General features: G+C 41.5%; 2 protein-coding genes and 1 long non-coding RNA gene across 3 annotated transcripts; 2 read left to right on the top strand and 1 right to left on the bottom strand.

Moving 5' to 3' along the window:
• The first annotated feature begins 5,650 nt into the window (after positions 1 to 5,650).
• Positions 5,651 to 8,248, top strand: LOC135071418 (E3 SUMO-protein ligase NSE2-like). The gene is made up of 5 exons (XM_063965207.1): positions 5,651 to 5,940; positions 6,298 to 6,448; positions 6,764 to 6,813; positions 6,911 to 7,031; positions 7,543 to 8,248. The coding sequence occupies exons 1-5, from the start codon at positions 5,749 to 5,751 to the stop codon at positions 7,677 to 7,679; spliced, it is 651 nt and encodes a 216-aa protein (XP_063821277.1). The 5' UTR covers positions 5,651 to 5,748; the 3' UTR covers positions 7,680 to 8,248.
• A 3,634-nt stretch (positions 8,249 to 11,882) lies between these two features.
• LOC135071296 (GTPase-GDP dissociation stimulator vimar) lies at positions 11,883 to 21,336 on the bottom strand. The gene is made up of 9 exons (XM_063965086.1): positions 21,176 to 21,336; positions 20,332 to 21,090; positions 19,875 to 20,042; positions 19,236 to 19,418; positions 18,487 to 18,632; positions 16,307 to 16,468; positions 15,321 to 15,432; positions 14,905 to 15,005; positions 11,883 to 14,150 (listed from the first exon to the last, which is right to left on the bottom strand). The coding sequence occupies exons 1-9, from the start codon at positions 21,180 to 21,182 to the stop codon at positions 13,716 to 13,718; spliced, it is 2,073 nt and encodes a 690-aa protein (XP_063821156.1). The 5' UTR covers positions 21,183 to 21,336; the 3' UTR covers positions 11,883 to 13,715.
• A 1,741-nt stretch (positions 21,337 to 23,077) lies between these two features.
• On the top strand, positions 23,078 to 24,326 carry LOC135071417 (uncharacterized). The gene is made up of 3 exons (XR_010257242.1): positions 23,078 to 23,245; positions 23,342 to 23,552; positions 23,962 to 24,326. It is a non-coding gene; the product is annotated as an uncharacterized LOC135071417 (long non-coding RNA).
• Positions 24,327 to 24,989: the final 663 nt, after the last annotated feature.

Here is a 24,989-nt window from a genome sequence, read left to right as displayed (position 1 = left end):
GTTAGTGAGCTCTGTTGCCTGGGGAATAGGGATCATTATTGCAGGAGGCGGTGTGGTGAGGCTCGCACACGCTCTGCTGGCCTTCCACGAGTGCACCGCGCCGCTGTTGGCTCCGCACCTGCTGGCGGTTAGTGAGCTCTGTTGCCTGGGGAATAGGGATCATTATTGCAGGAGGCGGTGTGGTGAGGCTCGCACACGCTCTGCTGGCCTTCCACGAGTGCTCTGCCCCACTGCTGGCGCCGCATCTGCTGGCGGTTAGTGAGCCTTATTGCCTTGGGAATAGGGAGCATTATTGCAGGAGGTGGGCGCGGGCGGCGGCCTGCGTCGGTCAGTGAGCCTTATCAGTGTAAGAATAGGGAGTATTATTGCAGGAGCCCAAAGCGAGAGATGGGCGGGCGGCGCGGCAAGTCTCGCGAATGCGCTGCTGGCCTTCCACGAGTGCGCCGCACCTGCTGGCGGTTAGTGAACCTTATTGCTGTAAGAATAGGGAGTATTATCGCAGGAAGCGGGCGCGAGCGACGCGGCGAGGCTTGTGCACGCGCGCGCTGATAGATTTCCACTAGTGCGCCGCACTTGCTGGCGGTTAGTGAGCCTTGTTGGTGTAGGAATAGGGAGTATTATTGCAGGAGGTGAGCGCAGGCGGGGCGGTGAGACTTGCTCACGCGCTGCTGGCCTTCCACGAGTGCGCCGCGCCGCTGCTAGTGCCGCACCTGCTCGCGGTCTGTTGTCTTAAGAATAGGGAGTTTTACTTATCTGTCAGTCAGTGATCCTTGTTGTCTTGTGCATTGGGCATATTCTCGCATTTGTGTATTTTCTATCTACGAGTGTTATTGTTATATACTCTTACTTTTCTACCTAAATCTGCTGATTAATAATGTATTGTGTGTAATATTTCAGTACGTGCTCGGCGGCCTCGGCGAGATGATGTCAGCGGGCGTGGTTTGGCGCTGGCAGGGCTCCGACGCGCCGCCCGCCGCCGCCGCCGCTCGTCTGGCCACGCTACGTCACGCGCTCGCGGCGCTCAGCCTGCCGCACCGCGGGCTGCACCGCGCGCACGCCTACCTGCACCTGCTGGCCTGCGCGCCCGAGGTAGCCCCGCTACGTCACGCTACGTCACGCGCTCGCCACGCTACGTCACGCGCTCGCGGCGCTCAGCCTGCCGCACCGCGGGCTGCACCGCGCGCACGCCTACCTGCACCTGCTGGCCTGCGCGCCCGAGGTAGCCCCGCTACGTCACGCTACGTCACGCGCTCGCCACGCTACGTCACGCGCTCGCGGCGCTCAGCCTGCCGCACCGCGGGCTGCACCGCGCGCACGCCTACCTGCACCTGCTGGCCTGCGCGCCCGAGGTAGCCCCGCTACGTCACGCTACGTCACGCGCTCGCCACGCTACGTCACGCGCTCGCGGCGCTCAGCCTGCCGCACCGCGGGCTGCACCGCGCGCACGCCTACCTGCACCTGCTGGCCTGCGCGCCCGAGGTAGCCCCGCTACGTCACGCTACGTCACGCGCTCGCGGCGCTCAGCCTGCCGCACCGCGGGCTGCACCGCGCGCACGCCTACCTGCACCTGCTGGCCTGCGCGCCCGAGGTAGCCCCGCTACGTCACGCTACGTCACGCGCTCGCCACGCTACGTCACGCGCTCGCGGCGCTCAGCCTGCCGCACCGCGGGCTGCACCGCGCGCACGCCTACCTGCACCTGCTGGCCTGCGCGCCCGAGGTAGCCCCGCTACGTCACGCTACGTCACGCGCTCGCCACGCTACGTCACGCGCTCGCGGCGCTCAGCCTGCCGCACCGCGGGCTGCACCGCGCGCACGCCTACCTGCACCTGCTGGCCTGCGCGCCCGAGGTAGCCCCGCTACGTCACGCTACGTCACGCGCTCGCCACGCTACGTCACGCGCTCGCGGCGCTCAGCCTGCCGCACCGCGGGCTGCACCGCGCGCACGCCTACCTGCACCTGCTGGCCTGCGCGCCCGAGGTAGCCCCGCTACGTCACGCTACGTCACGCGCTCGCCACGCTACGTCACGCGCTCGCGGCGCTCAGCCTGCCGCACCGCGGGCTGCACCGCGCGCACGCCTACCTGCACCTGCTGGCCTGCGCGCCCGAGGTAGCCCCGCTACGTCACGCTACGTCACGCGCTCGCCACGCTACGTCACGCGCTCGCGGCGCTCAGCCTGCCGCACCGCGGGCTGCACCGCGCGCACGCCTACCTGCACCTGCTGGCCTGCGCGCCCGAGGTAGCCCCGCTACGTCACGCTACGTCACGCGCTCGCGGCGCTCAGCCTGCCGCACCGCGGGCTGCACCGCGCGCACGCCTACCTGCACCTGCTGGCCTGCGCGCCCGAGGTAGCCCCGCTACGTCACGCTACGTCACGCGCTCGCGGCGCTCAGCCTGCCGCACCGCGGGCTGCACCGCGCGCACGCCTACCTGCACCTGCTGGCCTGCGCGCCCGAGGTAGCCCCGCTACGCCACGCTACGTCACGCGCTCGCGGCGCTCAGCCTGCCGCACCGCGGGCTGCACCGCGCGCACGCCTACCTGCACCTGCTGGCCTGCGCGCCCGAGGTAGCCCCGCTACGTCACGCGCTCGCGACGCTACGTCACGCGCTCGCGACCCTACGTCACGCGCTCGCAATTCTACGTCACGCGCTCATGACCCTCAGCCTTGCACCTACGCATATATCACGCCTATGCAAATGTCACATACCTACAGAGGTATGAACACGCAAGAGGTTAAAGCTTTTTTTTTATAGCTACCACCATCTTACCTTAGTCTGTCGCCATAACAACAATGTTAACAGCATAGTTGTGTTCCGGCAGTTAAAGGTAAGATAGCCAGTTCCTCCGTGGTTGAAGATTCCGGGTGAAGCTCGCTTCCACTTTCGGCCTGATCGTCACCTACCATCAGGTGAGATACTGGCCAAGAGCTTGCTCGTTGTGGATAAAAGAATAAGAAAATCCTGAAATAAGGTGACCACAGTCTCACCTCTTTCCCTGCGGTTCCATCAGAGACATCACCATGACTGTGAGAGTAGACTATTATCAAATGCCTTTCAAAGGTAAGCTCGTTCGTTCGTTCGTTTCAGCCAAACGACGTCCACTGCTGGACAAAGGCCTCCTCCAAGGTTTTCCACAATGGAGAACTCAAACACGGTCCTGCGCTGCCCGCATCCAGGCTCCTCCCGCAACCTTTACCAGATCGTCGGTCCACCTAGTAGTTAGAGCTCGTACGCGAAGCAAAAAGAGACCTCCCACCAGGACCGAGGCTTCGGCCTATAAAGGTCCTGGGTTCCTTTTCGTTTAAGGCCACTGGACTTTTTTCTCACTGTCCTGTATATTTCACCTCTCCTTGCATCAGATCGCCATGATTTTTTCCCGTCCATAGCCAACATGTCATCATTAGGACAAAACAAGTGTGTATGCGCCAGCATTAAAACCTCAAACAATTCAAACTCATGTCACACTATTCTCTATCACTCATTCTGACAGTCCTTTCCCTATCCTCTCCCTTCCACCTTCAGTCAGAGAATAGTGTGACATGAGTTTGAATTGTTTGAGGTTTTAATGCTGGCGCATACAAAGTGTCTTGCCGAAACTTTAGAGACAATCGCAAAATAAATTCTAATGTGTTACTTTGTTCGCAGGAAATCATTACATCCGTACGTGAGAAAGGCGCCCAGTTCTCCGAATTGGAATACCTGAACGCGTTCAAAGTGATCGGCGCTCAGCGAGGCCTGTCCGCGGCCGACATGCGAGCACAACTCAAACAACTGTCGGCTGCCTTGGGACATGTCGGCGTTACCGTATAAAATACCTTAGCAACGGAACCGTTAACGTTATAACGCATGGAATACCGTTAACGTTATTACTTCATCCACTAGCTAGCCAGAACATAAAAAGTTGAATGAAATGCTAGCACTGCTAAAACAACTGTCGGCTGCTTTGGGACATGTTGGCGTTACTGTATAAAATACCTTAGCAACGGAACCGTTAACGTTATCTTACGTCGAAGAAGAATTTATTTATTTATTTATTAGGTACACCAACAAAGTCACATACACAATACAGTTCATACATTTTAACATGGTTTAACACATGATACGTATATGACCTCAATTACAGGTATACACAGCATTTCTTTTTGCAATGTTAGGGTAATTATACACTAGTAAAAACAAAAATCAATTGAATAGAGTCTAGAGTTTAAGCACCGAACAATATAAAGGACTTAGTAATTGTTCATTTTGTTCGGTGCCTAAGTCGTTCCGAATACAGGCTTGAGTTTTGACTTAAATTAAGAATACCGTTAACGTTATTAATTCATCCTCTAGCTAGAAGATAGGGTGAATAGGACATGCGAGCACAGCTCAAACAACTGTCGGCCGCTTTAGGACATGAGAGCGTTACCATATAAAATATCTTAGCAACGGAAGGAACGGAACGTAATCTTACAACGCTAGAAATACCGTTAACGTTACTACTTCATCCTTTATCTAGAAGATAGCAAGCAAACACTGCAAACAGCTGGCTATAATGCTTGGTGCCTTATAAAATTGACATGCTTAGAATTATAATGTGTTGTTATTTTAGCTAAGAATTCATTAAATTATCAAATTATTTATTTTAATCACATTGTATTGAGTTATTTCTTATAATTGTTAATCAGCATAGGATGTATGGCTTTATTTTTATTAAATAAACTGATTACTTACTATAATACTTTTTTATTTTCCCTACATTTTTTCTTTAGGGTAAGGTATAATAAAATAGTCAGCTCAGAGAGAGAATGGTCGAGCAAAGCTAAATAAGTAGTTAAAAATGGCCATGGCTACCTACCTTCTTTCGTTCGTTCGTTTGAGCCGTAAGACGTCCACAGCTGGACAAAGGCCTCCCCCAAGGATTTCCACACCTTATTCATAGATATTCTAGATTTGTCTGGTCTGTAACATGTATTTTTGACTAATATAATTTTGCGTGGCTACCACGGGCTGGAAGACGTATGTAGCGTGGGCAGGCCTCCTACTAGGTGAACCGACGATCTGGTGAAGGTCGCGGGAAGAGCCTGGATGCGGGCAGCGCAGGACCGTTTATTGTGGAAAACCTTGGAGGAGGCCTTCTGGCCTTTGTCCAGCAGTGGATGTCATTCGGATGAAACGAACGATAATTTTGCACGGGTGTTTGTAAATTCTTGACGGGAAAGTGGAGCATCACGTTCAGCAGTTTTGTTTTATTTTCTAAAATTAATGCTTAGACGTCTAGTAGGTAATTAGTGTGTGAGTAGTGGATTGTTCGTGAACGTGCAGTAGTGTGAGCAAATGAAACAAAACAGTGCAACATCAGTTTTCAAATCCTCTTAAGAAGTTGTAAAGTCTCAGTAAAGAAAACGCCATTACAATCCCCCATAGCAATCCCCTATGTTAGGTAAATTACTCTGATTGAAACTCAAGATTTCATAAGTTCTTCTAGTATCTTCTATCATCATTCAATTATGAATATTAAGGGCAATTTATTATTTTTAACTAAGAAAAATAAAAACTTAAGACTTGGCTGTATCGCGTAATGCCATTGCCTTTTCCTGAGGAAGAAATCGGGTCAAAAAAATTAGCGACAAAACAAACTGTCAAAAAATTACGGCCGCCAAAATCCGCCAAATCCACCCGGCAGATTCATTTTTTGTTTGTTTTGATAATTTAATTAAAACGTGACTGTAAAATCAACGTATAATTAATTAAATATAAATTAGGTACCATGGCAGATTCAGATCTAGCTGAGCTAAGAAAACAATGCATGCAAAGTCTTTATTTGTGTACGGACAACGTGTCTAAATATTTGGACGATGAAAAAGAGGCCGAATTTAGGAAACTGAAGTCCTATGTCGAAGGGTACTGTTTACAGGAAGCCCAACAAGATGTAGCTATTCAAGCCTTGGAGAAAGCTAAGGTAAATAGTTTAAATAATAATAATTTGGTATGACATAAACATACACCATTTTAGTGGCTTTTTAACAAGTTAAAATTAAAATAGTGCATAGATGGGGTACCTACGTAGAATATAACGTTGCGGTGGTCAGTTGTTAGTTCCTGAGGACATTAATCCATACGTTAAAGGCAGGGTCAGTGTATAGGAAACAGGGCTATGGGGCATGGACTTAGAAATATTTTCATTTTCTGCTACAGTATACTTTTGATTAAATGTTCTCCCCAAATATGATAAAGAAGTATCTTGTCTTATCAACTTCATTTAATAAGCCATACTCTTATAATATTAATTACTAATTTTTTAATTATTAATTTTTAGAGAGAGACGGACAACTCAAACTTTGACACATTGCAAGACAGATTCAATGCCAACTTGTGCAGCATGGCGGGCAAAAGGCTGAATGTAAACAATCATCCATACATGTTGGAGTTGACCAAACGCTATCAGAAAGGCATGGAACAATCCAGACGTAAGTAGGAATTATTTCAAAGAAAGAAAAAAATGTTTATTCAGTATCATCGACAATACACTTACAATACTAAACATTATTTAATGAGTAGGTAATGATACTGAAAAGGTATCCACTCAGCATGGTGTCGTAGCATCTCAGTAGATAATGCCACGACGCTGGTCTTCCGTGGACACCCTCTTCTGTGGTATTGGTAGATTTTGAGAGATTAGTTTGTTACAGAAGTTACACGTACCACATTATAATGAATGTAAAATAACGTAATGGAATCAAAAAGTGCTGAATGACAATATAAGGTTCTTTTTTATTTTTCAGAAAATATGGATGATTCAGACTTGGCCATCACAGAATCACAGGACCAATATGTAAGTAAAAATAAAATAATAATTTATTTTTAAAGTACACATCCTGTTAAGTAAAATGTATTATTAGTGATTTTTATAATTTTTTTTATGATTTCAGATTGACCCAATCACTAAGAGGCCCATAGTCGACCCAATGAAAAACTCAGTGTGTGGACATGTTTATGAAAAACAATCTATTATGGAACTTATCAAGAGGAAAGCTTCTGCAAAATGCCCAGGTATCTTTTGAATCCCACATTACAAGACATAAAATCTAGTTTAAAACTAATTACCATGGAAATTTATTGAGGAAAAGGGGTGTAACCCTTTTCCTCAATATGATAGATTATGCTAATAATTCAGCCCTAAGATTCTCTCAAGGTTTTGTTTGCTACTTCATTTGAGTCAGTAATTTGATCATCTGTAGTAACAACTACATATTGAGACAACTGGTTAATTTTTTTAACAAATTCCCTATTGCCTCCAGTGGGGGCAAGCCAATGGGAGCAACTGGGAATAACCAGTTTTTATAGTTCGTTTTATCTTCGAAGACGCGCTCAACCTTTTTTTGGTTGTGGGAAGCGCGGGTTGCGGGGAGTTTGATCCGAGCAATCCGAGCGTCATTATTGTAGTGTGCGTGTGCACTCATAGATGATTTAGCGTCTACCGATAACATTCAAACATTAGTGGAAGAATGGTGGGGCGTGTCTTCGATGATGAAACGATTTTTATTTGTCTATTTTCTTCCAGTGGCGGGCTGCGGCAATAGAGGCCCCATGGGTAGCCAGCTGATTTCGGACGAAGAGCTGCGCTTCCGCCTGGCCATCACGCAGCAGTCCACCATGATCCAGGAGCACTCAATCATGCACTTGGACGAGACCATGTAGACGGCTTATGGTATCTCTTTCTCATATTATTTTTGTTATGGTCACAGCATCAAATCAGTACTCAAAGGTCTCTTTCAAATAACACGTTTTAGGTAAGTCGTCATTGTATTTTTTTTTATGCAACAATGCAGGTATTTGACCACAATCGCACCTGATGCTAATGAATGACAACAATATTAGTATAAAAATGACTTACCAACAGTTATTGTGTGGTCATGCGTTTACGTCTGTTCAAAACGTTTTATTTGAAAGATCCCTAAAGTTCGAGCATTGGTGCGGCATGCACTGTCACTTACTTTTTTCTGCTGCACCTTTCAAGTGGCCCGGCCTTTAATTAAAGTTCGTTTACTTTAAAGAAAATATTTATTTAATTTAAAATATGTTTTGGAATACATTGACTTGGCTATATCTTCATAAAACATCGTGATGTTTTCACTTGCATTTAATTAAGTTTTTAGATAATAAGATGATCTTAGATTAACGATTAGTACAAATAAGGTACATATTAAGCTATATTTTTGTGATATAGTTGTAAAAGATTAAAATAAAGTTGATTTTAATAATTAGTACTGCTACTCTTTCAATTTCACATGCCTACAGTTTGATTCCTTCAATTATATCACAGGTTGGTTATATCTACAGGATAATAAGTGTGGAAATAAAACACAGTATCTATTTAGAATAATATTCATATTTCAGCAGAAACTATGATAATAATAATAAATCTAATAACAATAATATTAAATGGTATATGAATATTACGTTCATCAAAGATTCACCATTACCTAGTGATGGATTCGATGACAAGTATACCGAATAATATATAAATCTTGGTCCAATAAAACTATATCAATAAAGAGTGCATTAACAAGAATTATAATACGATAACTCTAGTATTCTAGGTGGATGAAGCTCAATTACGCTACACATAAGTGTACATTCTAGTTCAAATAATGTTAAAAAGGTAGACTTCCGTCTATTGCCAATGACAATATTCGTGTGCGAATATCGGCCGATGCGGCAATACTCGTATTAACCCTTAATCTGACAAGCAAGATTCAATTTTTCGTTGTTTTCGGATTTTGGCAATAATTTGGTTACTTTGCTGTACAATACTGGTTGCAAGTTAGTATTACCGCATTAATATTATGCCTCCTTTTCACCCTCAAAAATCAAAACAATAGAAAAATACATAAAAAAAGTAAATATAGGCGAGTTGATGGCGGTTATTAACTATCAAGATTTTTGACCCGGATTATCATAAGTTTTTGTGACAAGGTTTAAGATTGACGAATAAATTAAGATAGTTTAGTAGAGGAACTATCCATCCAACAACGTTTAACTATTTTCATTTATACTTATAGATTTATTTTGAGGCATTAGTAATAATTTATCGAAGCTTCTTTGTATCACTTATTTGATTATTTTCACAGCCTGAAGCCTAACATCCTGTTACTGTAACTAAAAAGACAGTAAAAAAATAAGAGCGTCTAAAAATAAACCGTAATGAAGTTATAACCTACTTAGAATAAATGACACTGATTAGATAATATAAATATGTAATATTAAATTTAATAACAATAGGAAATATTCACATTAATACAATAGTGTTAAGTGAAAGTAAAATTAGTTAAAAATTGAGTTAAGAGCAACTGACATTTTTAACTTGAGAGGTTCGTCTTATATCTACAATTATTATAGAAGCATTTGAACTATATTTATAAGTGCACTATCGGATCTTAAAATTTAATGTTAAGAGAAAGGAATTGATTGGATTTAAGTAAGGTGGTAAATATTAGTCTGCTACAAACATTCGCGAATCTTGTAAACAACTATGTATAGTAAGTATATTACTATGACTACGCCATCACTGCAACTCCAGTGGGGTAAGGAAGGACCGCTACTATCGTCTACCGCTTAGCGGCTCTTTAGTAAGGTAAAATACCGTAACGAAATCAAATGAAATACGAAACAAGCAAACGAAAAGGCATTTGACAATAAAAAGCCCTTCAAGTCACGAGTGAATAAGCACCCTTCGCTTGAGATTGTGTTCAAAAGACAAACCAATGAGGGTTTTCGCGTATGAAAGATCCGCTAGATGGCGGGACGTGGATGTGGGGTCTGACTGCTGCGTGATTGGTGGATTTTGACATAATATCTGTCAATGTCATGTCAAAAATAACCAATCATGCAGCATTTGGACCTCGCGTCTACGTATTGCCTTCTGGCGGATTTTTCAGACGCGAAAACCGTCATTGATATTAGTGCATTTCGTTGTTCCCAAGACTCGCGAATTATACAGGGTGTGCAAACGGAGCAGTCTTTAAAACTGCGTACACGCAGCCACTTTTACTACTGGGGATCCTGATGACCGAATGACCAGATGGTCAGATGAAAAAGAAATGACGTGGCGTCAATGCCAGTATGAGTTTCTTATGCGAACTGGTTTTACTCCCGTAGTAAAAGTAGTAGCATTTTATTGCGTAGATCTGAGAACTGCTCAGTATTACACTTTTATTCAGTAAAAGACTGAAGCGAGGTAAGTAGAAGTTAAAAACTTATATCTAGAATAGTATAGGAAATGCGAGAAGTTAGACATAGTTTCTGATTTCGCACACCTAGATCTAAACTGAGACAACTCAAAAAAGGGCATTTTTCAGGAGGCGAAAAAAACGTATTACTACATTTTTTGTTAGGGAAGTTATGAAACTCAGTTTTATTTTGGATTATTGATAGGCTGTGAAATGACCCTGTGTATAAATTTGGTCAAAAAATCTATCCTTTTTACCTTTAATCGCAGTTTTTTTAGTTGTTACATTTTAGGGGAAAAACTTTGTATAAATAATAAAGTACATTTAGACTTGAATCAGTTTTTTTTGGACATTTGAGATTTGAGTCCTCCTTTTCCACTCTAAAATTTTTATATCGTGCCATTTAACTTGATTCCGATTTTCGTCTACAACCAAATTAGTTGCCCACATTTTTTGCAAGATTTTAGTGTCATAAAACTTTTCAAATGTCATCTCTTCCACGTTCTTTGGTCCTCTGTATTTCAAAATTTCAAGATGTAGCTGAGTCCTCTTCCTGGACTATTAAAGTGTTTTCATTGAATGTTTCGATATCCTTAATCATCAATTTAGGAATTGTTTGAGAAAACAGTTCTATTGCGATCAGCATAAGAGATATAAATGAAGATTTCATGACATGGTGAACATGATAGGTGTTTGAGTTTCTTTAGCCACTTTTTCTTAGCATCAGCTGATTGATATGTTTATTTATTATTTATTCACTTATTTATTTACCTATTTTCTACATTATTTTTTATTTCTACATTATAAAGAAGGTTTTATCTCTTGTGCAGACAACAGCATATCAGACTATACACTTGTATTACAACTACATTAGTTACTACAGTGTTCAACTTGAAGTGCCGTCGTCTGTACATTGCCATTTTAACTATCTTTACACGGTTCTCTCAAAATATTTAAAAGAAAACGACCTACCATATTTTTTTCGGAAAGTAAAAAAAATATCCACTGTAATTTTTACTTATCCAACAATAGTAAGTTAACTCAAAACACTCTTCTCAAACACAACAGTTGAACAGTTTGAATAAAACTAACTTTATTTAGAATCAGGGATTATTATACTGTACCTGATTTTAGGTGAAACATGCAAAACTATGCGTTCTGTATAGAAAAACATTGAATTGAAATTTGTTCCAACAAAACTACGCCAACTAGAAATTCACAAGTTGATTCTTCAAATCAAACTCAACTCAAAATAGTAACAAAATATAAGTTACTTTATCAAACAAAACTGGAACAAGTCAAAATGATCTGGTTGACTATTGCAGAACAATTCATCAATACTGTTACTACTCAAATTAACTCATTACATATTTTCTGCTTAACTGTAACAAATCTAAATATCCGCGTTTTCGTTTATTTTAATACGTGCACTCTCTGATACTAGCGAAGGTCAACTGACAAAACGCTTGTTTAGGTGGAAGGGGTTGACAAGCGTTGATTCAACAAAAGTAAGTTATCGCCATCTAGCGGCAAATGGATCAAGGCTTTATTAAACCTGTTATGTTGGAAAGATGCGTATGATAACCGAGTATTTGAATACAAGCATAAGTCAAAATTGGCAATTTTTGAGTTGTCTCAGTTTAGATCTAGGTGTGCGATTTACTATCGCGAGAGCCAAAGCACGAATAATTTGTTTACTGTTAAAAGACATCGACAAGCATGTTTGCTATAAAGGTCAAAAGACATCACTTTTAGGGATTATCGACACCATGTAAAAATATTTTCAGCTGTATTATTTTGCTAACAGTAGTTAAGTTGTATTTCCAAACTATTCGTGCTTCAGTTACAGACAGACATTCAACTTTGAATGTAGCGATAGAAAAGATTCATAATCTTAAATCTAAAAATATTTGGGAATTGATGCTCTAATCCATTAGAATGCAATATTACCTACCTTACCTCTGTTGTTGGTGCACGTTTTAATCACGTGGAGTGCGTGATTGATTTTTTGTCTGGTTGGATTAATTTTTCAATGCTCTAACAAGTCAAATAAGTATTTTATATTCACTTGGGATGTGAAGATCTCATTTCACATAAGGTTTATTATAAATCAATACACACCCCGTTTTTAGATTTAAGTTTAGGATATCTTTATAGATCAGCCATAGAGCATGTTGAGGGCCCGTATTCAAGCTAGTAATCACTAATTACAATCTTAAATAGAAGTTAATTATAATACAATGAAGCTAGACCATTATCAATAATTATAACCGTGTCTACAGTATTGTACTTTTGAGTATTTCGTTCGTATTGCTGTGTATTTTGTATTCTTGTTTATTATTATCTAAAGCAGAATAAACGATTGTTGACCATAAATTGATAAATGTATCATAACAAGATTAATCAATAATATTTTGATGCAGTTCTCTCATTGCTTAATTCCAATAACCACATAAAAGAAAATATTATGTCTATTGTATAAGAAACTTCTCCGCTCACACACTATCACGGGCGAACGAGACGGGAATAATACACGCGCCATTGCAATAATAACTATAACAATAAATGGTCAAACAATTCGTTTCATAATATAATATTACAACGTGATCATAAGTGGAATGTAAAATACGAAAGGGAATCTCAAAAATAACATATTACTTTCATTAAATATTAATCTTTCGCTAAACTATGTTAAATATTTAAGGAAATCTAGCAAAATGACTAACGAGTAGCTTAATTAGACTATGACTAGATAGGAAGCGAGAAATTCAAGCACTCCCATACAACCTCGATTCCAATATGTATAGTTTACGAATAAACGCGAGTTTATTTCAACAATTGATTCACAGTATTCTTCATTTGCGCATTCGTATGCAAAAATTGTTCTAGTGACATTTAAAATACAATCCAAATAATATAAACATCCTTGAAAACGCTACATACATATTTCATCTTTGGCTGATATTTGACAGATGTCATTGTGACAAGCATGAGGAGAAACCGCTCATTTAAGGCAAACATAAAATTGCTTGCTTGCCACTGAATTACGTTTAAAATGTAATACGGTCGCGGTTTTGCGCTGATTTGTTACAAAACCACGACACATCACTTTAAAATATACAAATCAGATATCAGCTTGGTGTTTGATAAAACCAATCATTTATAAATAACATTAAATACATTCATATTGAACTAATCCTCCTCGGCAATACACCGTATAACTGTCCCATTATTATAGAACAGGCTAGAACAAGCCACCTTCATGTCGATTTATATAGCAAAAATCGGTTGAGGATATATCAGACGGTAATCGTAGCCTATCGGTTACCTATCTATTCTTTGACACAGATAATTGGTCTTATTTTGTCAGTCATAAGGTTCTATTTGGTTAATTCAGTACATGTCAAATGACATAACTGACGGTGGCAATGAACAACAACTTGGTAGACTCTGAAATAAATTCAAACAATAAGTCGATTGGTTTCAAAAACCGACACTTCGAGGTTTACTCCGCTTTGGCATTATTTAAAATAGACGTGACTACTCCATTTATGCATGCCTTCAAGTCATCGCTGAAATCGTTTCGTGAGTCGCAAAACTTCTTTAGAGATTCGTGAACCTTCGTTTCTTTGTAATCTGAAGCCAAATCATTCTTCTTCGAAGTTATATCGAGAAACGCGAGCAAATTCTCTGCCACTTCCATTGGCATTTTCGCACAGTTAGTGTCAATGAGTACCGCGACGTGCTTCCCGATTTCCGACTTTATTAATTGAGAGGTAAAACTCTTTTCGTAATCGAAGTCGGATGGGGCCTCGCTCGTGGGAGTTTTGTTGTTTAGCGACTCTATTGCGAGCAGCGTAAGGGCGAGAATAGCTTCGTTCTGCATTACTGAGTGACATACAACTAGCATGTTCACTAAACTGGATACACATCCTTCAACCTGGAAATAAGAAAAATATAGAATTAGGGGAATTTGAGAAGGCAAATTGGGTGCTTAAATTACACTTATTAGCATCCTTCTTAACAGGCCCTTTCTAGTGGGAAAGCCCCATACAACCCATTTTCCCGAGAATTGTTGGTTATTAGGAAATACCTTTTAAAACTGATAAATTATTAAAAAAAGAGGCTGACAATAGTGACTGAGACCCGGGGTTTGAATTGAGAATTTTGGCTTGAGCGCACTAATCTAATGTAGTCTGAACTTATCATATTGAATTCGTCGTTGAGTAGAAGATGAGCACGCCTAAACTAGAAATCTCAATTCAAACAGCGGACCAGAGTTTCTTGCGCTGCTTCTTCCCAACACTGGTCAACATCATTAGGTACTCTGAAACAGTGATGCGAATTTACTGCAATGTAAGACATGGCGTCGGTCCACCTTGTAGGTGGACGTCTCACGTTGCGTTTTCCGGTACGCGGCCTCCATTCCAGAACCTTGCTGCCCCATCGGCCGTCAGTTCTGCGTACTATGTGCCCTGCCCACTGCCACTTCAGCTTGCTAATCCATCGGGCTATGTCCGATATGGACCGACGACCTGATAAAGGTAGCAGGAAGGCGCTGGATGCAGGCCGCTACCAACCGTGGCTGGAGTGTCGCAGCTGCTTGGCGGCCCAGGCCAGCACCAGTGGGCCTTAGGTTATTGTCCCCTACATTTCCTGCAATGTAAGACGTGGTCTTGTCGCCTAGATGGTACCTGCACAAGCTGCCGCCAGTGGCTGGAGTGCCGCAGCTGCTTGGCGGCCCAGGCCAGCAGTCCAGCACCACTAGGCCTTAGGTTATTGTCTCCTACAATTCCTGCAATGTAAGACGTGGTCTTATCGTCCAGATGGTACCTGCACAAGCTGCCGCCAGTGGCTGGAGTGCCGCAGCTGCTGGGATGCCTAGGTCCGCACCACTGGGCCTTATGTTATTGGCACCACTAGGCCTTGGGTTATTGTCCCCTCGTTTACATCACTATTACATTTCCTGCAATGTAAGACGTGGTCTTGTCGCCTAGATGGTACCTGCACAAGCTGCCGCCAGTGGCTGGAGTGCCGCAGCTGCTTGGCGGCCCAGGCCAGCACCACTGGGCCTTAGGGAGATGCTACACGGTGCGATGCGGCGCCGCACCGCAAATATTTGGCTGCATCACTGTACACATGGTGGTATGCGGCGCCGCAACGGCACCGTCTCGCTCAATCCAAGTGCGGTGTGCCTGCGGTTCGGCGTCGGAACGCACCGTCTGGCATATCATTGATTTTTATATGCACCGCACCATGTGGCTTCTCCCTTAGGTTATTGTCCCCTACATTTCCTTGGTCTTGTCGCCTAGATGGTACCTGCACAAGCTGCCGCCAGTGGCTGGAGTGCCGCAGCTGCTTGGCGGCCCAGGCCCGCACCACTGGGCCTTATATTATTGTCCCCTTGTTAACATCACTACTACATCGAACAAGACTGAAAGTCACAACGGGTGCCGCACTGACTGACACCTACGCTACACCGCAGTATCGTTGAGTTGGACGACGTAGGCCACTGCACGCGCCGCCTCAGCATAAACGGTAAAAACGCCCGACTCGACGTTGGCACGCGACGCTTAACGATCGCTGATCTTCGGCGCTGACAGATCAATATGTATGTAATTGAAGGTTCCTTTCAATCTGTTCCTGAGTGACGCTAATCGCTCGGCGCCGACACTTCATACATTTGCTGTCAGCGCTGATGGTCAGCGTGACTCTAAAACCAGCCTAAGACTCCTTCTTATCGCCTAGATACCAAGCCTGGTGGACGGTACCTGCACCAGATGCCGCCAGTGGCTGGAGTGCCTCAGCTGCTGGGAGGCCTAGGCCAGCACCCAGCACCACAGGGCCTTAGGTTAGGCTGGTTTTAGTGTCACGTGGATTGTCCGGTGCGGACCCGCTCCGCACGGCCAATCTGTATGAACTTCTAGGGAGCGTTAAAGAGTAATGTGGTCCGGAGAAACCGCTCGCTCCCTAACAGTTCATACAGATCGGCTGTGCGGAGCGATCCGCACTGACAGTCCGCGTGACACTAAAACAGCCTTATTGTCCCCTACATTTCCTGCAATGTAAGACGTGGTCTTATCGCCTAGATGGTACCTGCACAAGCTGCCGCCAGTGGCTGGAGTGCCGCAGCTGCTTGGCGGCCCAGGCCAGCAGGCGCGGCGCCTCGCCCGCCGCGCCCGCGCACTGCCCCGCGTGTCCCCAGCGAGCCACGCTAGCTAACGCTTCTGAATGGGTGGCTAGCTGGCGAGCGACGCTCTCTGGAATTGGAAGTAAAGGTAAGTGACACGTTTCTGATGGATGATGCGGTAGGGTTCTGAATGGATGGCTAGCTGGCGGGCTACGCTCTCAGGAATGGAGTAAGGCAAGTGAAGTTTCTGTTGGTAGGGTTGTGACAACTTAGAGTAGGCGCACACCGTTGATTTTTCGACGGCCGATAGTTTAGTCGGGCAGTAGATCAGTATGGGCATGTATGGGAGTGCGCACACTACGCCGATTCAATTTGGCCGATTCTTCATACAAATTAAAATCGGGCACAACTATCGGTCAACTAAAAATCAACGGTGTGCGCCTACTCTTAAACTGCGAAGTGGTGCCTGGGATTGCCGCCGATGATGATTCGACTCACATTGTAACAAGGACTGATTTTGACAGTGTGTTACTATTTTCAAATTATAGCAGAAGCAGGAGAGATATAACACGAACAAAAAGTATAAATATCTAATTTAAACCTGTAGGCTAGAGAAAAGTCTCTTTATGTATTTAAGTGCCAAAATATTGGTCAAAACTGAAGTTTTCCATTTAATTAGGCAATGCACTACGGACTAGGCACCGTGACTAGGCTACGCTGGCTAAAGTTTCCGAATGGGTGGTTAGCTGGCGGGCGACGCTCTCTGAAATGGAAAGGTGAGTGTAGTTTCTGTTGATATGGTAGGGTAGTGACAACTTAAACTACGAAGTGGTGCCTGGGATTGCCACCGATGATGATGCGACTCGCATTATAACAAGGACTGATTTTGACATTGTGTCTTACTATTTTCAAATTATACGAATTTAACACGAAAAAATAGTATAAATATATCAAATTTAAGCCTGTAGGCTAGAGAAGTCTCTTCATGTATTTAAGTGCCAAAATATTGGTCAAAATTGAAGTTTTCCATTTTATTAGGCAAGTATGCACTTGGAGGAGGCCTTTGTCCAGCAGTGGACGTCATTTGGCTGAAACGAACGATGCACTAGCTAGACTATATACCGTATTGTAGAAGAAATTGCATAAAAAAGGTGTTGGATAGACCAACATTCGTCGCGTGTATAAACAAAATAAATTGTCAGTTGATGCGATTGCATGAGGAAGAAGTTAAATGGATCAACAAAACTATCCGACTCGTGTTAAAACAGTCAGATTACTAGTGACGTCTTCCAATCCTTACCTTGCCCGTCGACGAGCATGCGAATAGCAGCCAATAGCTTGTAAGCCACGTGGTGCTCCTCCACCAGCGGCAAAGCGCTCAGTAACAGCGGCGCAGCGCGGCCCTGCGCCGCCGCCACGCGCTGTAAACATAAACACATTCTGAAGAGTGTGAAACAACAGCAGGCCTACTGAATTGTAATTCTTTAGGCACTTAGGAATTTTTGACTCCGTCAGAAATAGGGTTATTGTAGGTAGTCATTTGTAGTCGGTCATGGCAACGGTCAGTGGTCTGTGCAATAGTATCTGTCAGAGGTCGTGACATGGTAATCTGTCAGCGGTGATGTCTTGCATTGCATTCTTTGCAAGGACAGATTGCAACAATACAAAATGTATAGAGAAGAGACCAACAATGTTGTTCATACATTATGCGGGCTGCGTTCACTATAGCCTTTCACTTGAACATGCTCAAGCGAATAACTAATAAGCGGCTCGACCAAATGAACCGCCCATTCGCCTGAGCATGCTCAAGTAGATATGTACAGGGCTTTTGACTTGACCTTTGAGTCCTGAATGCATCCAGTGTGGCAAATCCGAAAACCGTGCATAAGGGACAGATACATAGAATCTAGGACACTAAAGTCCGGTCGCCGAGCAGATAGAATTTCGTCTAATGACCCCAAGCGCGTAATTATAATACTGTCGCGACTGTGCAACGGGCGGGCGCAGTGAGTGTGCGAGCGACGAAATTCTATCTGCTCGGCGACCGGACTTTAGAAGCTAGCGGTCTGAACTCAGGGTATTACATTTCTCACTGTAGATGAGGAATTAAATAATGTTATATCAAAATTAAATAAGCCACGCTTACTTTATTAGCGACCGGCACGATAAGATTCCTCAGCGCCGAAAGCACCGCGTGCTGCACCTTGGTGACGGTGGCAGGGTCTACGGGCCGCACCGCGTCCGGATCCTTCTGCATGCGGACCCCGAACCCGTGGTACACCTCTAAGATGTCTGCAGGGAAATGGTTAGCGTTAGTCGTCCGAAGATTAAGGCTGGGTTGCCAATTTACTTTGACTTTAACAAACGTCAAAAATCTGTCAAACTCCATACAAAAAACATCAGTTATCGTTATAGTTACGGTCAAAGTTAGATGGTGCAACTCAGCCTAAGAGGATTTCATTGGCAGATTAACGTTTTGAGCGAAAGTTATTTGTTTGCCATTATTTAGATAGAAATAACAGATTTTTTGCAAATTTTTGCACAAATACATAGGTTTTTCTGATGCTACGGCTATTGGCGTTTAGTCATCGCGTCAAAGCAACTTGGCAACAGCCAATTCTTTCATAGTAGTCCGGGCATTAGCCGTGGATGTAAAAGGTGACTAAAAGAAGAATATGCGAGCATAGTTTTCCCTAACTCGTCTGACCCGTGTGGGGAAGAAATCCTTATTCGCCTCTGCGGCTCAAACCGTCTAACCCTCTTTCAAAGAGGTCTGGTCAGGCCTCCCATCTGATCAGGGTGGGAGTGTAGGCCAAATCTCTCATTTCTCTCTGGTTTGTAGAAGGTCATGCACCTGTAGTGGAGACTAACACGACTTGATGATGATTCACTCACCCAGCAACTTATCAAAGATGCGGTCCTGCATCATTTGCGCACAGTAGTCGTCGCGGCGCGCGAAGTTGCCGACAGCCAATACCCCAGTGGTCAATAATTGCCAGTCGCGCGAGTCCAGCCACCTTACCATGCTTAGATACACCTCGCCTACGCCGTTGTTGTATAGCATGTTCATTGCGTCATCTGTTGAAAAGAAATATGATGTAGAATTCCTGAGTTTTGTTTAATTACCTACCATCATAAAACTGAACTGACAGAATCTGAGGATTTGATCGATCAATTCATTTTCAACCCTTACTTTTCTCAATTGTAACACTATCTCATTCATATCAAGTCTAGGGTCTACATGGTCCTAACAATACTTACCTTTTATACCTTTTTCTTTAGTTAATAGTTATAAGAATAAACACCATCTCAGTTAAACCTCTTCACTAATGTTACAAAAATTATGCCATATAATACTTGCCATATGTTTGTCTCGAAGCGCTGGTAGGGCCCAAAAGATAAGGAGACATGTAAAGTGCCCCATAAGGGCTACCTTTTTTTTTATATATTTGACATTCATAAGTGCCACTTGTGGTCTAAACTGAATAAATATTTTTGATTTTGATTTTTTGATTTTGATTACAATATACTAACCTCCAGTTAAAATTATGATGATAAGATCGCAGGCCTGTTTGATGATGGCATCGATTTCTGAATCTTCAGCACTGACGTCACCCGCCTCTCGGCGCGCCATCAGCTGCTCAAGGCGTGTACAGACTAGTTGCACCCCGCCCTCACTTGCTACCATATTCTTTACTGAATCTTGAATGGAAGAAATATAGTTGAGTCATAAACTCATTAAAGATTGTATCAATCACTACTTATGCTGCTACTATAGTGGACCATTTATGATATGAAACTGAGGATATGCTTTGATTATAATTTTAAAAGATAAAGTAAGTATGTAGTAATAACTGCCTACAAACAAATAAGCAAAAAGTAACTTTGCTTTCCAATGTCCACCACCATTATTGTGAATAAATCACATCACATTCAATTTTAACTTATTGAGGATTTTATTTTAATTGAATTAATTTTATTTTATGCTTACCATGCTCTGCTTGGGCATGTAGATGATCCAAGCAAAGTTCAGATATCTCCACATTAGTGGTCTCCCGGAGTACATTGAGAACGTCCTTATTGACTTTTTCCTCGAACAGGTACTCTGGAGTATTATCATTTATCACACTCAGTATCAACAAACATGTGGATACTACATCGTCATTCATGTCTTCTTTGTCCAGCTCCAGTGACAAAATTTTGTGTAAAATATCTAATATGCCAGCTTGAATAATAGCATCTGAGAACTCTGAACCGCCAATGGCGAAATTTAACAAGGTTTTACTCACAAGAAGCTTTATTTCACCATACACAGGATTAGACTGGGCCAGTGTTTGCTCTAGCAATCTAATTAGCACAGGAACACCATTAATCTCCAGTAGAACAGTCCGTGAAGCATCACAGTCACAGCATAAATTACCCAAAGCCCTGCAGCATTGCTTCACAAGCTCTAAATTTAAGTAATTTATCTCTTTGTCCAATATACTTATTATTGGCTGTATTACATCCTTCTGAGCGTAAGTTTCTCTTTTATTTTCACATTTTGCGAGCTCCGAGATCGCTTGCACCGTAAGCACTACTATTTCTTGATCAGAACTGCTCAGAAGAGTTTTCAGACATGAGGAAACATCGTATTCGTAATCTTTACTTGCTTGTATGATATCACCGAGTTTCGTTTTCAAATCGTTCAAATTTGTAATGTTTTGGATAACGAGTGTCTCAAGCGAGGTAGATTTCTTTGCTGAAGAGCCTGAAAAATAGAATTTATGTACATTTATTGAATTTCTTGCGAGTTACGAGCTAGAATATTAAAACCGCTTGAGTCATGATCTTACCGTCCATGATTACTAAGAAAAAGTAGAAGATTTCATAAACGTAGCGGAAATTTTAGATTTATAATTCAATCAAGTTATAGTTTAATAAACACACACATAATACGATTAGTCTAAATAATAGAAAATTGAAATAATAAAATGCGAGAGAGGAGAACAATCAATGCATTTGTCAATTACTAAATGTCAGTTGCGTTTAGTTACTACCCAAAAAACATTACCGTTTAACGTTATAGGAGGCGTTTTGTTACGCAATGTTACGGGAAAAATCGGAACTAGAGAATTTAACCGACTTCAGAAAAGGAGGAGGAGGAGTTTATTTTATATGTTTTTAATAATAAATTGCGCTGTCTCTTTTGTGTATTTGGGTCATTCCACAAAAATATGTCAACTCTTAGTCCGCGCCACATTTCACATGGAGGAATATTTGTTAATATTTTATTCTAAAATGGTTAAATAACAGCTCGCAATGTGTTTTATTCATCACCCATTTATATTTTTTAAAACTATTTTTCAAACATCTTTAATTCCTTTTAAATGACCCAAATCGTCATTCCCTAGGCATGTCCGTACTCCAAAAGTTTGTATTTTAGAACCCATATTAACAGAAACATCAACTTCATCCTTTGTTTTAAGTAACGAATAATCTATTTAACACCAAATTCTATTAATATTTTGCAGTTTCAATAAACAATAATTTGATTTTCTTTAGTTGAAAAAGAGTCCACAGCTTTTAGCGTCATTCCCTCGCCACGCACTGATTTTATAATTTTGCGCTTTTATATGTATTTAGAGTGAATGACTTTTAGTTGAGTTTAAAGTACGATACGAAGTTATCCTCAGACCATACTGGCTTTGCGGCAGCCGTTTTTTGAATTAGTGCAAACGTGCCAGTGTTGCGGAAACATGTGTTGATCCAGTCACTTCGTCAGTCCCTAGTTGAGTAGCTTTATTGATTACAATATAATAAATTTAATAATAATAAATTTTTTATTTAATAAACAATAGGAAATTGTCTATAATTTAATGGTATTTACGTGTGGTTTTTCGGCTATTTTCGGCACATCGTATTAAGCATCTTATATTATAAAGTTAATCTGAATTTATGTTAAGTTTTACTCCAAATCGTCAGTCCCTAGACCGTCAGGCCCTAGCTTTAACCGGCGCTAGGGACTAAGTTACTAGTTAGGAAATGACATTTTTATATAGGTAGTGATAATAACAAAACAACTACATGAAGTATATTAACTTATCTATAAATGTTAAGGTTATAAGTTCATACTTTATTAAAAGTCATATAGGAGTAATGTAGTATGAAAACATTGAAAGTTATAATTTCTCCTAAAATAAAGCATAAAGTGACTGGCCCTTTTAGACATAACATAATTAATAAATAAACTATAATTTACACTAATAAAGTATTCAAAAGCATCTTAAAAAAGTTTGGGACAAAATGACGTCGAAAATATACAGATTTTCATGGAATGACCCGTTTATGTCTTTTCTTGTTTTGTGTGGTGTACATGTGTAGGTATAACTTATTTATCCTTTATGTTAGGTACCACAAAATAGAAAGGTGTTATAAAAAGGGTCACTGGGCATTAATTTAATAAGATTTTAGAAGTAAAGGTAACAAAGAAACAAGTAGGTTAAAGTATGCATTTCACTTTCAAAGTTACGTGAACTGTTTACATAACAGATTTTACAATATTCTAATAAAATGCTTTGATAACGAAATTGTATGCAGTTGGCAGTATCAAAAATATTACACAGGGTGCAGTAAAAGTCATGTAGGCGTATCGTTTACAAATCGCCCGTAAAATATCGGTTCCGAAGACGTTTTGCAGATGTTATAGTAATATTTTTACCTAATATTATTTAACTTTACTCAGTTTACAGTAAAACTTTTGGCCGACATCGTTATGAATATTTGTTAGAAATTATGAAATCGTTCGCTGATCTCACGTTAGTTTATTTTAGCATTAGTTTTACCTTAGAATTTTGTGTAGATTGTCTTAGTCAAAGTTTTTTGTATGAGAAAATGCACAATTTTGGTATTGGAAATCGAGTGATGTAAGTATGATTTTTGTGCCAACAATTTTAAATATTTATTTTCTATTTAATTAAATACGCTAAACTTCAGAAAAGTAAAGACTTTGTCTGTTTTAGTCCAAACTATCGTCGTTTCATAAAAAAGTACGAGTACCCTGAGCCATTGCCGTCGACCACACATTCCCCAGATATCTTAAAGTCTCCCTTCAAGAACCTGTACCAAGGCTCCAGAAGGCCGAATGACACGAGGGTCTACAGGAGGAAGTTCGAATTTGCCGCCCAGCATACTGGCCACCACGTGCTTTGTGAAGGGATGTTTGATTGTATTGTAAGTTGAGAATTAAACATACACACCTAGTAAGTAGGTAAAATAAAAAATAGGTACTTCGATTAACTTATGAAAATGTTCTTCCTTTTTGATGGGATTTTATTACGTCATCGTCGCTACCTTATCTCGGTATACTTTCGTTTGCACATTTATCAATATTAAGTTTAAATAAATCGCATAAGAAATAAGTATTACTAAGATATAAGTAACATCAATCAGTACATTTAAAGTAAAGCAAGAGGAATTTACTAAACGCCTGTTTCGTGTGCTACAGCAATTTCACTATTAAGAAACAGTGCTATTTCGAAGTGGTAGGCGTCGTTCATTGTTGTGTTGCTTAATGTGTGTTTTTTTTAATTGTCCATGTTGTGTGTTTTACATTGCCGATTTATTACGTTTTCTTATCCAGATAACCCACTTAGCCATCGAAACCACCGGTGGTATACCTATCCTGCTGCGTGGAGGCGCAGGCTACCGGTACTTCGTGACGGTGACGAAGGGGAAGCCAGGAGACGAGCTGAAGGGAACCGTGCGGGCGTACTGCGTGAAGAAACCAGATGAATATTATTTGAGTTCACATAACTCCCCGTAGCGATATCTCCAGGGTTTAGAAATAGCGTCAACATGAAAATGCACTTCGGTTTTATCAAAACATGCGTGAATTAGTATTGATGCACGAGTGATATGACTGTTTCAAACCTAGATATTCCCGCTAGGTATTTGTTTGTAAGACAACTGCTGAGTGTCAAGTGTAGATAGAGCAGAAATGAGTAACATAAAATATCATTGTAGTAGGTAGGTATTTAATGATTTTATTACCTTATCTATTTAAATAAATAACTGTAGTAAAGTAATGCTAGAATTTTTTTTCTGCCTTTTGTCGATTGGCAAATCGTAAACGCCTTAGTCTTTTTTCTTAGCAATGAAACAAACTTTTATTATCAATGCACTTATTGTATACGGATTATGTAACACCAATTTCTGTGATCTGTGTGTAACACCTAAATGTGATTGAGTGTTGAATGTAGTTAGGTATTACATAAATACCTAGTTACATTTTATTTATAAGTATGAATAATGAAATTTGAGGGCAATGAACATTAATTAGTTAATTACTATACATAAAATTCTTAATCTTAAAGCCCAGGTGACCCTGAGTAATTACCACATTAAGTTCTTTTAATCTGTAACCTTTTGACCTGAAATGAATAATTACTTATCTTTGTTTTTAATAATAGTTTAACTACAGGTTGAGGTATAAAAATACTTTCTTTATAAGTACCTAATTAAAATTTCTTAGCGAATTGAGTCGCTTCTCAAACTACCTAAGTAACTAATTTCTTTTTTTAAATTAAAGATATTTTTTGGTGATAGCTAAGTACCTATTTGGAATTAATTTCTGTAGAAAACAGTCATGCTAATACAGTGTTATTAGGT

This window comes from Ostrinia nubilalis, chromosome 4 (assembly GCF_963855985.1).
Source record: "Ostrinia nubilalis chromosome 4, ilOstNubi1.1, whole genome shotgun sequence".
Classification (NCBI taxonomy): Eukaryota; Metazoa; Arthropoda; class Insecta; order Lepidoptera; family Crambidae; genus Ostrinia; species Ostrinia nubilalis.
The sequence above is the reverse complement of the archived record's forward strand: the minus strand, read 5'-3'. Positions and strand labels throughout refer to the sequence as shown.

Excerpts from the sequence above, each read along its gene's own strand:
- LOC135071296 (XM_063965086.1), bottom strand. Across the intron at positions 16,469-18,486 it reads TCGTGCCGGTCGCTAATAAA|AGCGTCGCTCGCCAGCTAGC; the intron begins GTAAGCGTGGCT and ends CCAATTCCAGAG. Across the intron at positions 15,006-15,320 it reads GATGCAGCCAAATATTTGCG|GAATTGTAGGAGACAATAAC; the intron begins GTGCGGCGCCGC and ends CTTACATTGCAG.
- LOC135071418 (XM_063965207.1), top strand. The coding sequence starts at position 5,749 with ATGGCAGATTCAGATCTAGCTGAGCTAAGAAAACAATGCATGCAAAGT. Across the intron at positions 5,941-6,297 it reads AAGCCTTGGAGAAAGCTAAG|AGAGAGACGGACAACTCAAA; the intron begins GTAAATAGTTTA and ends ATTAATTTTTAG. Across the intron at positions 6,814-6,910 it reads CAGAATCACAGGACCAATAT|ATTGACCCAATCACTAAGAG; the intron begins GTAAGTAAAAAT and ends TTATGATTTCAG.